At 35.5% G+C, this 13,189-nt stretch overlaps 1 protein-coding gene across 3 annotated transcripts in view; it reads left to right on the top strand.

The window, feature by feature from the left end:
• CTTNBP2 (cortactin binding protein 2) overlaps window positions 1–13,189 on the top strand; it is a 201,168-nt gene that overhangs the window by 179,307 nt on the left and 8,672 nt on the right. For all 3 annotated transcript variants that reach the window (XM_026790274.2, XM_074539943.1, XM_074539944.1), the window contains 9 exons: window positions 1,014–1,280; window positions 2,625–2,720; window positions 3,157–3,236; window positions 4,339–4,425; window positions 4,509–4,608; window positions 6,365–6,517; window positions 6,794–6,981; window positions 9,351–9,529; window positions 12,978–13,183. In XM_026790274.2, coding sequence (XP_026646075.2) covers window positions 1,014–1,280; window positions 2,625–2,720; window positions 3,157–3,236; window positions 4,339–4,425; window positions 4,509–4,608; window positions 6,365–6,517; window positions 6,794–6,981; window positions 9,351–9,529; window positions 12,978–13,183 — 1,356 coding nt within the window. The remainder of the gene's footprint in view (window positions 1–1,013; window positions 1,281–2,624; window positions 2,721–3,156; window positions 3,237–4,338; window positions 4,426–4,508; window positions 4,609–6,364; window positions 6,518–6,793; window positions 6,982–9,350; window positions 9,530–12,977; window positions 13,184–13,189) is intronic.

The following is a 13,189-nucleotide window of genomic DNA, read 5'->3' as shown; positions in this document are numbered from 1 at the left end:
GTTACCTTGTGGAGACCCCTCTGTACTCCTCACAGCTCATTTCCCTGAGGTCCTGCCATCAGAAGGGCAAGCCTTTGATGCATTTCTCACAATTCCACATCTGAAAGATGCCTCTGAGTAATCTTTTCCCATTGGTAGGCTAGTGGGTTTAAATCAGAGCTTTTCTGACATCAGGAAAACTTCATTGGTTTGTATCAGCTGAAGATCTGTCTTCTGGACACAAAAGGGAAAAAAAGATCATGTTGCAAGACTTCATAATAATCTTACATGGGTTGTTTTTTATGGTGTACTTTTTAAAATATTATTTTAATTTTAATTTATCAACTTCTGAAACATATTGTTCAGCATGAAAATTAGAAGATAGTTTTCATTTTTAGTCATCTAAATGATCCTCAGAGACTGTTGCTTCTGTTGAGTTGTATTCCAAAGAGCACGATGTAAAATACTTCATAGTTTCTGGAATGTACCTATAAATTTACTTTTTTAACATTTTGTCAATTTGCTCTGTAGCAAATCCAATATACCCTTTCAAGTGCATTTTCTGTCTTAGCTCTTAGCTTTTTATTTAAATATGTTTGGCTCAGCTGTGTTTTCCACTTGTGCACTGGTGCCAGAAAATTATTTCCTACTTTGATAAGAAAAAAAATGTGCATAAACACAATGAACTGAAAAATTAAGACATTGCCTACCATCTGTCTTAATTTATAAGTAATTGGTCTATAAAGAGGAAGTATAAGATTAAGTAAATTTTTTTTGTTTCCTCTTATTTAAGCATAATAATACTGAACTGTTTTTTGTAGAAAATTATAGATACCTTGGTATTTTCATTTCATTTTCATTTCACGGCTCTGATTTTGTGATGGCGATCTGTGCCGTTCTTTACCATTTGCTTCTTTGTAGCAGGAGTTATTTTGTAGCTTTCCTTTGTAATAATGGATGTTATTGGTTGATAATAATGGGATTATTTTGAGTTTTACAGTTTTTCTCATAGTTGGTGTTTTGTTTTTCAACAGATGCTCTTAATATACCTGTAAGGATTGCAGTCAGTGGCATTGAAGCAGTCCATTGTGGTGCAGAGGAATTTGATACAATATGTGCTTTAAATATCCGCAAGCAGACGTCATGGGATGATTTTTCAAAAGCAGTGAGTCAGGCAGTGACAAACCATTTCCAAGCAATCGCTTCTGATGGATGGAGGAGCCTGGAAGATCTGTCATTTAATAGTGCTGCAGAATCCAACATTGGCCTGAGTGCAAGCAGTATACTTTCTGTCAAACTAGGTATCAATATTGGTGTTCATGATAAAGCAAAACTTGGGGCTGTTCTTGAATTTGTGAAATCTTCTAAGATAAAAATATCTTTGAATTACTGCATCTTTTAAAGGGTAGACTAAGAAAAACTAATATAAGATATGAAACTTTGAACTGTGCTATCATGAAAGCATTCCTTACTTTTAGCTGTGTGTATGGAACAATTAATTATGTGCTTTAATATAATCTTGGAGATCACGAGGCCCTATGTTAATTAGTCTTTTAGTACTTCTGATACTCCAGAGGAGAAATCCATATGTCAGGTGAAACTAAGTTCTCACCCTGAGTGCTGTGTGCAGTTTTGGATGCCACAGTATAAGGAAAAGCAATTAGGAAGAGTCCAAAGGAGACATGAGGATGGTGAAAGGAGGAAGCCATGAGAGGAGAGGCTGAGGTCACTTGGTCTGTTCAGCCTGGAGAAGAGGAGACTGAGGGGAGACCTCATTGCAGTTACAGCTTCCTCATGAGGGGAAGAGGAAAGGCAGATACTGATTTCTTCTCTGTAATGACCAGTGACAGGACTTGAGGGAATGGCCTTAAGCTCTGTCAGGGAGGTTTAGGTTGGATATTAGAAAGAGGTTCCTCACCCAGAGGGTGTTTGGGCACTGGAACAGGCTCCCCAGTGCAGTGGTCACAGTACCCGCCAGAGTTCAAGAAGCATTTGAACAATGCTCTCAGGTACATGTGATTCTTGTGATGTCCTGTGCAGAGCCAGGAGTTTGACTTTTATGATCCTTGTGAGTCCCTTTCAACTCAGGATATTCTGTGGTCCTACAAAAACAGTTCAAAGCCTGCATTGTTTCTTTACAGTGCATCCAGAATTTACAGTAAATACAGACTGTAAATCACCAGCATACGTAAACAGAACTATTGTTTTACATAACTTCACTTAGAAAGGTACAAAAGAGAAATTTTTAAAATTATGCAAAATTGGCCAAAATGTGATGGTCTTAGTAACAGTTGTATAGGTTTCTGAAAATCCATGTACTTCATCTTAAATCTCCTTCCTTCCTTCCTTCACCTTCCCATCAGCAAAACTGAACCCTGGTCACATTAGACTGGGCAAATTATTCTATTTTACGTGTAAAGATAAAAAGACAGGCTAACTGTTTAACTTGTATCTCAACTGGCAGAAGATACTAGTGACTTCAGCTGTATATCAAATGATAGCATGATTTAGTACATCTCACAGGACTGGTTTGTTGGTCAAATTTGTCAGTGTATGCACACAGTCTTTGTAAGCAAGTGAATATGCTTGAGTACAGGACACTATATACATACAAGGAATATCTCTCTCTTATTTTTTTTTAACAGGAAACATTACATGGTCAACAGGTCAGATTTTTTCCCAGCCACCATGGGACTTTTTGAAGAACAATAGAGCTGAGCATATCACAGTGTTTTTGTTTGGTAATTTTCAAGTCATAATTTTTCAGTTTTGAATGTTAAGATACTCCATATGAAATACATCATTTGAGAGTCATTTGCTACTGGTTTTGATGTTCATTGTTGCTTGATTCTCAGAGACATCATATCTGTTCAGTTGTTCAACTAGATTTTAAACTGTCTACAACATTTTCTGGTATTTCTGCACCAGAAAATATGCTGCACATAAAAGTCTTTCTGCCTTTTTCAGACATATAGTAGTGTATATATTGCTTATGTCATAGATACCCATGAATCTGTGGTGCTAGATAAATGTCTTTCATTTACTCAGCATTTCAATTTGCATAGCCTCTAATTATAACAGTTAACTGCAGAATACTGCATGAAAATCATATGTATCAGTCAGACATGCATGTAAACGTGAGAAATTCACCAAAGTCATTTAATGTCTCATTTAAAGGACCTCAAGAAGGCTGTTTAAACAGTGTGACTTATGCATCCATGATCCATCTTCAGACACTTCAGAATTATCTCCGCCTGGTCAGTAATAAGCTTGCTTCTCTCTGCATGCTGTTTTTTTGTCGAAATACTTCTGTAATAGTGTTGATTAAAATTGGGATATTTTTTCTCTGTGAAAGAACATCAAGCTTTCTAAAATATTTAATTGGATGAAAGCTATTTTAAAATAAAGTTCCCGCTAAATTTACCCTTAACTTTAGTCTTGTGAGGGCATTAACTTTCTTCTTTAAATAGCTGCTATCTGATTAACTGAATTGCTTAAAAATATATTAAAAGCTCTCTGATGTCTTAATTGCTTTCCAAATTTATTTTATTCCACTTTTGGAAGAGAAAGTAAATTAGAATAACATTCACGTAAGCAATTATTTGAGATGTGAACTTTATTACTAGCTTATGTAGAAATCTCCTGTAACACAACTTATTTAATACCACAAAATGTAAGGATAATTGAATAATATGAGATAACTTTCATAGATAATTTCTTTTAACATTGCATCAAATCAGAACTAGTTTAGAACCTGCTTAATTTCTGCTGTGTCCTTGGATAATATTTTATGTTGTCAGGAGAATGTGCCACAGGTTTCTGTTGTATTCAACCATATTGCTGAGAGATTACAGAGATATGAGTATATTCCCTTACTGACATTTTAGGGGTAAAACAGAGGTAGATTAAAAAAATTGTTCTACCATACTGATAACATGAACCTATTTCTACTGCAAATGAAGTCCTCAGTCTCTATCCTTAACTTAGTAGTGACTAAACTGATTATTTTGACATCTTTCTGATGTATATATTTTAATTCAAGATCAAGCAAATATTTGTGATTACTAAATTTGTTCTTCCAGATGACTGTTTTAAGTTTTAAAGTCTGTTGTAACAAAATACCTTGCTATGTAGTTTTACAAATTAGGATATAAATTTATCAATATATTTTAAAGATGTTCTATGCAAATAATGTCTACTTTGAAACTAGTATAGTAAGGATTACCAACTCCAGTAGTGCAAATCAAACAGTTTTGTCTTTTAGGTGCCGATTGTGTCATCTAGGTTTAAAAAAATCCAAGTCTGAATTCCAAGAATAATTTATTTATGAAATAAATATTTATGTTTATCCGTCTGTAGGTTGAACAATACCGTAATGTCATTTTCCATGGTCCAGAAGGAAGTTTGCAAGATTATATAGTATATCAGATAGCGGCCTGCATGAAGGTATTTGCACAAACATATCAAGTGAATTAGTCCATAAACCAGAGTTTTCACTATTTCACCAAATATATAAATTTTCAACACAGCAAAAGCAAGAGGCTGCAGGATCTACATGTGAGATTGTTAAAGTGGAAGTGGATGCTGGTTTCTCCAAGGAGCAACTTGCAGAACTGTTCATCAGTAATGGTAAGGTTATTTCAGAAAGACTAGTTTTGGTGATTTGTAGGAAAATTTTTAATGATGCAAAGTAAAAAAAAAAACATAAAAGCATTTTGCATAGTCAATGGCATGTTTTAATGGAACCCAGTTTTTCAGGTGCTTGGGGCCAGTTGTCTGAGTCTAAACTGAGGGAGAGCTGAGCACAAAAGCGCTCCCAATAAGGAGCTCTTTCAAAAGTTCATGCCATTTAAGTAAAACCAGTCATTTTAAATATTAATTTCTGTCTCATTCTTTTTTCCCTTTGTTTATGATCCTTTAGAAGTTGATGGTTCTGGTTCAGATCTACTGAATCAGAACTGAAGGTCTACTGTGTGTGCTCATGAGCAGAAGCAGAGCCATCCTGTCAGGCTGTACATCGCCATGCAGTGCCCTGTTGTGTTTGTTCTTGTACTGCCTGGTGCAACTGCAGTCTGCAGCAGTTCTTTCCTCCAAGGAAATCCTGGTCACAGTTCCCAGGATAGCTTGTGCCAGTGATTATTCCCACATGTCACTTTCAGTGCCATGGCACTGGTGGGAAAGAAGAGACCATTTAGTCAGAAGTCAGCCAGGCCTTGGTGCTCGGCCTGGAGGCAAGAATGTCACTTGTAGTTTGGTTTGTTTACTGGCCACTGTCTCTTAGGAAAGCTGCTTCTTTTGGATGCTTTATTCTGTGTCAGCAACACACTCTTTTTAATAGTCTGGTTTTGCAGTTCAGCATGTTGCTTCTGATTGTGTCTCATTTTTCTGCCAGCTTCTTTCCCTACTGTTCTGCTACATCTCCTTTCCTAAGAGAGCATTTGTCCTCTAAATGAATCCATCAGACACAGAGAGGGTACCTGTCCTCCCTCCTTTCAAGCTGCAGCCTCTTAGTAAAAGAGGGCAGTAATAGTCAGGAAACACCAACTAAATAGCAGTGATCAGATACAATCAGATGCTGTAAGTTTTGCCTTATTACAAGTCAATTTCTTTCATGACCTTTGTTAGTACCACCTTCAAAAGGTTGTGAAACAATGCAGGGCACAATATATTCGAGATAAGTGTTTATATTTATGTCTGTGTTACAGAAGCATTCACCTGGGATTTAGTGTTGCAAGAACACTTGCAAAGCTGTGTCTTCTTTAAGCAATAAGATGTTAAAATCAGGAAAATTAAATGAAAATATTTAAAATGTTAAAAAATACAGAGATATCATTTTAATGCCTATTAGGTTCCGCTGATACTAGGTTTGCCTCATACTAGCTCTGATTATTCGAGTGATTCTTAAAGATATTGAAGGAAGTTTTGAAGAGAAAATTATTCTACTATCTCATAGAATGATAAAGTCTCTTACAACGTGGACTCTTCTTAAACCTTTTATCACTAAATGATATAAAGAGTACATGTTAAAAGTTTAAGCTGTAGTACAGCAAATGATACTAATGTTTGAAAATGTCTTTGCTATCTTTTCTGTTGTATTTATATTCAGTGTACTGAAATCTTTCTTATCTATGAAGATCCTATTATAGACATTTCAGGAATTTATTTTAATCATAGTTTTCAGGTTGTTTCTTAATATACAGTATGATATTATTTCTATTGTTTGATTTTATGCTTTCAATTTTAAACTTTGTCTGGCTGGCATGTAAATAAGTTAAAAAGGAAAAAGAATTAAAAATCTTTCATTGCACTAATAGCAGTAAATTCTGTATATATAAAAAGAAGTAAATTTTCCTAAGTATGCATTAATAGGATTTTTGTATTTCAGCTTGTTTGATCCCAGTGAAACAGCCTCCTGTAAACAAGACAACAATTGTGATTTTAGAAAATCTGGAGAGAGCTTCTTTATCTGAATTACTTGGAGATTTTCTAGCACCTCTTGAGAATCGGAGTTTGGAAAATCCCTGCACTATTCAAAGAGGTATTTAAAGAATTTGGTTTGCTGAGATGTTTTTACTACAGTACAGTTTTATTGTAATATATGGCAGAAAGGGAATGGGAGAAAAATGTAATTTGTTCAGTTTTTATATTTTATTGTAAACAGTAGTCCTTAACAAAGATACCGTATTTTTTAGCTAATTTGTAGTGCTTTGTGGGTTGTTTTTCATTTCTAATTATGTCACTGCTTCTTGCTTCTATATGAAATAATGTCAAAGCTTTGAGTGTTTCAGTTAAGTGTTTTATGGTTCCTTTTTAGCAAATGGAGTTTCTGGTGCTTTTTACTTTCATGAGAACTGCTTTTTACTGGGGACCATTGCAAAGTCCCATCTTCATGGCTCTGACCTGCTGGTTCAGCAGCATTTCCGTTGGGTTCAGCTTCGGTGGGATGGGGAGCCAATGCGAGGCTTGCTTCAGAGGATTTTAAGGAGAAAAGTAATAAACAAGGTAAGAACTCAAATCAGCTTCAGCAGTTATGTTCATCACCAGGTCTGTGAAATATGGATGATGGTAATGCCAAAAGCAGAGCAGGTAAGTTGTTTCAGGAAAATAAGCATTTAATTCTGGGAAGATGCAGGCTGTGTATGTGGAAATGTTGTGCTTGGTCCCACAGAAAGGTGTACGGTCGTGGCTAATTGGCATAATCGGTTGGTTGCCTGTCAGCTGCATGAAACATCCTTCATTAATTTTTTTCAACATCTTTCATTCTTCTGAGAATTATAGTAAAAATCAGTTTAACAAACATACATAGTCTCTTCTTCAAAGAATTTATTCTCAATATCTAAAATAAGATAGTCAGATAATGTGTTTTCTCTAAGTTTTAAGCAGAAAAATATTTTATATGATTCTCAAATCAAAAGAGGGGCAAATTATATAATTAGAAAAGTTGTTTTGAGCTAATAGATCCGCTGAAGCTGGAACAAAAGTTCAAAATAAAATGAGGATGGGAAGTCTGTTTTAAATTCATAAATAAACAAAAATGGGAAATGAAAATAAAGATGTAGGTAAAAGAGGAATAGTGGACTTTCAGAAGTTATTTGGAATACCATTTGTGTGGTAGCAGCTATTACCAACAGTCAGGCACTGTTAGACATTGGCAGAGGGAGTTTAATCAAAACAGCTGCAAAGGAAAATAATCTTGGCAGCAGTTTTGAACAGGCTTAAAAAGGGAGATTGTTCTAGGAATAGAAAAAAACTGCTAGTAATAAAGAGTCCTGTTATGGAACAACAGACTTACTGTCAGTTTTGAGTGTTCAGCTGGAAGTGTCTTGGTTATCCTTGGGGATGTCATCTCCTGTACCCTTTGCCAAAGTTCTCATCTCTAAAGGCTTACTGATTCAAAGAGATCCTGCACAGGAAATGTGTAGTATTTGAACATTTCAGCCAGGATAATGAGGAAATTTAGAACCAAATTACAGAATAGAAAAAAAGAACCATGGGAAATCTATTAAACTCTTAATAGACTACTTTTCTTAGATTATATTTTTTAAGTTATGACTTGTTCATAGTCAAAGGCTGCATCAGACTTACTCTGCCAAACTGGTTTGGCTAGAAGAACTTGCAGCATCAAATAACAGATGTCATTTTCAAGCTATTTTTTTGGGAGCTTGAAAGAAATCCTTAGTCTAATAGGTTAAAATTTGACTATGTAATAGGCTCCTACCTCTGACTGAAGTTGAACAGAATTTGGGTACTAATCTCATAAAGTTTAATTTCTCTCAAGCATATATGCAGATGGTGGCTATTTGGAGAAAAAAGCCATGTGTCTTCCTGGATCTTCCCTAATTAAATATTGAAATGCCCAGTGTGGTAGCACATTTTTTGAACGTGCTGTATGTAAACTCAAATACATACATGTGCCGTATGTAAACTCAAATGCCAGTTGGTACAGGACTTAAAATAGTGGATTGCAAAGTCAAAAATAGAAGAAAGATTAATCTGTTGTAAAACTCTAAAGCAAAGTACAAACATGTATTGTTAGAACCATGGACTATTTCAAAGATCATTGCCCTGTACTATGATACCTTGTTTATGCTGTAATATTCACGTGTTCAGGTGAAAAGGTCTTTTTTGCAGTTATTTTGATCCATTAGGTTGTATGGGAACAGTTTTAATGCGTTTCTACTTTAAGTTCACCTATAGACTCTATCAAGAGGCTCTGGCTTCAGTGCTGTCAGTTACTATCCCTCGTGCATCTTTTAATGCCTCCTTTAATTTAAGCTTTTACAGAGGATAATCCTAGGACTAGGATGATGAAGACTGTAATTTGAAGTCAGAGGAAACAGAAGATTTTTCTGGCACTAAATAATTTGCCCTTAACAAGGCAGACTGAAAACACAAGTCTTAGAGGAAGACATCTTTTCTTCACTGCTACTAGATATAAAATCAATATGGAAATCCACTGGGCATATGTCTGGATCAGATACTCCTATTCAGTGCAATTGGGCATTTTTTAATAATGCCTTATTTGCATCATATACATTGCATTGTATATGGTACATATCTCTTGTAATCCTAATCTTAAACACTGTAGAAAACCACTGCTACCAAAATTTCTGCCTTAGTTTCCCACAAGAAAGTAAAGGCATGTCAGTTTATTGATAAGGATATATCTGTTGAAGTGTAGTTGGGAAAATAAGTTGTAATACAGCAAGATGTCAATATATTCTATAAAAAGGTTTGACTTGTTCTTGACTGTTCCTGATCTTTTAATAGCAACACATGCAATAAAAATAGCACCAAGCCTTCCTGGAGTTTCAAGGGAAGTGTTTGCAGTTCTGGTCTTATGCCATGTCAAACATCTTTTCTCTCTGCAGTTCAGAGGCAAAGTGCCTCCTCCATGTGATCCTGTGTGCAAGACCATAGACTGGATTCTGGCTGTTTGGCACCAGCTGAACTCTTGCTTATCACGTCTGGGAGCACCTGAAGCACTTATGGGGCCAAAGCATTTCTTCTCCTGTCCTGTGGTTCCAGGGCACAGCCAAGCAACAGTCAAGTAAGAGTTTTGTTTCCTGTTTGGTGCTGTTCAGTGCCAGCTAGATACTTATCACAAACGTAGTAGTTGTGTTTCTCCCAAAACCCTGCTGACTCTGGAACCTTAAAAAAGCATTTTAATTTAAATTGCTGAAAGGTTTAAACTTCTGTTGGCTATTTAATTACTAGAAGAGCAATTCTGAAGGACACAATTGGGAAATGGGTGTCTAGTACTACACCAAAGTCAGTCTTCTTGTGATCTTCCATTTATTTTCTGACACAGAGGTTAAAAGATTTAAGAAAAGTTGGTAGACTCTCCTTTTGAAGTTGTATATAAAGGAAGTTTCGAGAATGATTTCTCACTCTTTTAAATACATGGTATAATTTAAAGACATATATACATACAGTTTAGAGATATATTATCTTAGGAAGTAGGGCTGTGTGGTACAGTGGGTTCAGTGCTGGTCAATAAGTTTAGTTAGTTTAGTTTATAAGTTTAGTTACACATATGGCTAGCAGGCCACTAACATTAAAAATATTAAAAAACAATGGAAATTTTGGCTTTTCTCACCTACAATTGCATAAACTTCTAATCACATTCCAACTCCAAATGCTAGCAAATGATAAAAGAAATAATTACAGAATTTTAAATTTTATTAATTTCACACTAAGATGTTGTTTGGCTGTATCAAAAAGGTAATAAGGCTCTAATTAAGATTCAAACTTACTCAGAACTGAAGTATAACATTGATTTCTGGAGATGTGACATAACTTTTCTCACCAGTCAGGTCACCCTTTATCTGACCTGTTTCTCTTGTACCACTTTCTGCTGACCCTTTTCCCAGGAGCTTCTGCTTAACACACAAGGGAGGGTGCATTGCTTAGCATGGGCAGAGGCTGTCTCATTTTATGTTCTGTCTGCAGATCTTGATACATTTTTTTGTTTATTTTCCTTTTTATTGTCAAAAAGTACAGGTTAGATACTGATCTTCAGAGTAATTATCAAAGTCTAAATGTGGACATAAGATTGACTTGAAATTGTATGGGTGCTGGGAAATAAAAAAAGAATACAGCATACCATGCATCTATTTCCCATCTTCCTCGTCAGTCATGTCCTCTGAGATATTTTAATAATTTATTTCTTGCAGTGGCATTAACAGAGGACAGAAAAACTACTCTTTAGATATCTTAGTTGTACATTTCTGAGTCTGGATTTCTTCTTAATGTAACTGTGACTGGGTTTCACAATGCTTTATTTTGAGTACAACCCTAAAATACTGTTTATTGAAGTCATATGCCATCTGACTTCTCATTTTAATGGAGTTTTTGTCCACTAATAAACAATTAAAAAGCACAGCTCCAGTGAGCTCTTACTGGACACTTTTAGTTTAGCAGCATGATGGCTAACTGTGTGGTCATGTAATAAATAGCTTTCAATTAGCAGCTCACTGATTGATTGCTGTTATTTCAGTCTAATTAACCACTCCTTTCCTCTTGTCCCTCCTGTCCACTGTGCTATTCTGCTGCTTTTTGCATTTAGTAAAGCTTCTCTGAGTCAGTCCAATTCATTAGGACAGCAAACAGCTTTCTACAAATTGGGTTCCCTCTGGGCTCAGTGTTAGCATGAGACAGGAGGAAGGAGCAGCAGCAGGGCAGGCAGGGAGAGCGTGTGACAGGAAATTGTTCCCTGCTGTGTGTGTCATGTAGCTTCACCTACTTTGGTGAGTAGAGTGAATGAATGAAGAAAATTTTAACTACATTTTTTTCTTGGTTTAGGTTTAGGGAACTGAAGATGATGTTCCCACAGGAATGACTTTCACTTTGCAGCCCTTTTTGAGGGGCGGGAGTGTGTTATACCTTTCCTAAGTATCAGCTATATCAAAGAATGGGGGACTTGATCAAGATGAGCAAAAATTTAAATTGAATTTAAATACAAGGTTGGAATTTTATTTAGAGAGCATGCCCATCCATTGTTAATTAGATTAGAATGGCTTCAATTAATTTTATCTTTGCAGTGTTCATTCCTGACCATTTATACTGGCAGTATTGCAAAATGTTGAAAGCTTACATAGGCAGAAATTAGAAAGAGAGAGTTCTTTATGACTAAATTACAAGCAGTTGTTTATTTTGGTAGCTTAGCTAGCAGAAACAGACTGTAACTGTATGGAATAATATCTACAACATTATGCTAAGGAAGCTTCAAGGTCCTTCAAGGACTATCTGCAGTACACCTTTTACATCATATTTTAACAAATGTACTAATTATTTTTTAAGTAATGTAACTTTATCAAGCTTATAAAAGCACTTTGAGTATTTATATATCATAAAAGCTCAATCTTATGCTTCACAACTGTCATAAATATGTCTTTCAAATAGCTCATGCATTCTAACTTAAAAAAAATGGAAAAAAAACCCCAAACAAAACAAAAAGTCATAATATCACATCATAATATTTTATGTGATGGGATGCCTTCAGTGTATCAATATATCCAGCAAAATCATCCATTTAAGTCAAACAGACATTTTAGCCTTTGTGTTTTCTGAATGGATTTCTGCAAAGCTGAACACAGCATGATAGTCTATAATTTCTTACAGACCTTTAATATAAACTATCTGACTCAATCTTAGCATCTTCCTCCTGTAACAAGATATAAGAATAAACATAAAGAGTTGGAGTTGATCTAAAAAGATTGTCTCAGCGTCGATTGTAGATGTGAGCTGAGCCCTAAGTCTGAAATTTCTAGCCTTTATCCCCAGAGGACTCCTAAGTTATGAGAAATAGCATTTATTTTTCCCTAACAAAAATTTTTCACTTCTTTGCTAATACAACATAATGCTTCTCTCTTAGAAAAGCAAAAGTCCCAGAAGACTCTTTAATCAAATTTTGAATTAAAAAATCACACCCAGTCTCTAAACCAGACAATCTGGAATATCCACAGCATCCTGGAAACACAGTTCACCATAGATCAAATAAACAAAAGAGAAGTAAAAGCAAGGCAGCTGTATGAATAGAAATGTCTTGTAAACTGGACAAGTTTGGAAATGGAAGAACACTGGAAGGGGTACAACCATAAGTGAATACCTCCTTTTTTTCCATACTGGCAGCAAATAGGCTAGGAATTAACACCTGCAAGCATGGAAATTTCTCCATGCACTTAAAAAAAAAAATTGTATATATATGAACATGCATCTTTCTGGGACATTTTTTTAGTCTTTAAATGAAAAGGATGTTTTATATTATCTGAAGGACAAAAAGCATTAAGTCTGGGGTAAGTTTGTCAAGGCGAGCTAAAGAAATTTAATCAAATATTTTAATCTAAAACAATAAGTAAACCCTTCCTTAAATAAAATCAGTCCCTCTCTTAAATGGGATGCTTCTTTAAAATGCAAAATCTGATATGTTACCAGAGTATAAACTCACAGGTTTTGATAATTGCTTTTGAAGTTAAAGGATTGGTTTTGTACCACAGGTGGATGTCCAAGCTGTGGAATGCTGTGATAGCTCCCAGAGTACAAGAAGCAATACTCTCCAGAGCCTCCGTGAAAAGACCATCTGTACCAGGACAAGCAATAGCCAAAAAAAGTCCTAGCCAAGGGCAACAGGCTGTTGTTAAAGCTGCTCTCAGTATCTTACTAAATAAAGCTGTTTTGCATGGCTGTCCTCTACCCAGACCAGGTAAGA

The sequence above is a fragment of the Zonotrichia albicollis genome, chromosome 4 (assembly GCF_047830755.1).
Source record: "Zonotrichia albicollis isolate bZonAlb1 chromosome 4, bZonAlb1.hap1, whole genome shotgun sequence".
NCBI classification, from domain to species: domain Eukaryota; kingdom Metazoa; phylum Chordata; class Aves; order Passeriformes; family Passerellidae; genus Zonotrichia; species Zonotrichia albicollis.
The sequence above is the reverse complement of the archived record's forward strand: the minus strand, read 5'-3'. Positions and strand labels throughout refer to the sequence as shown.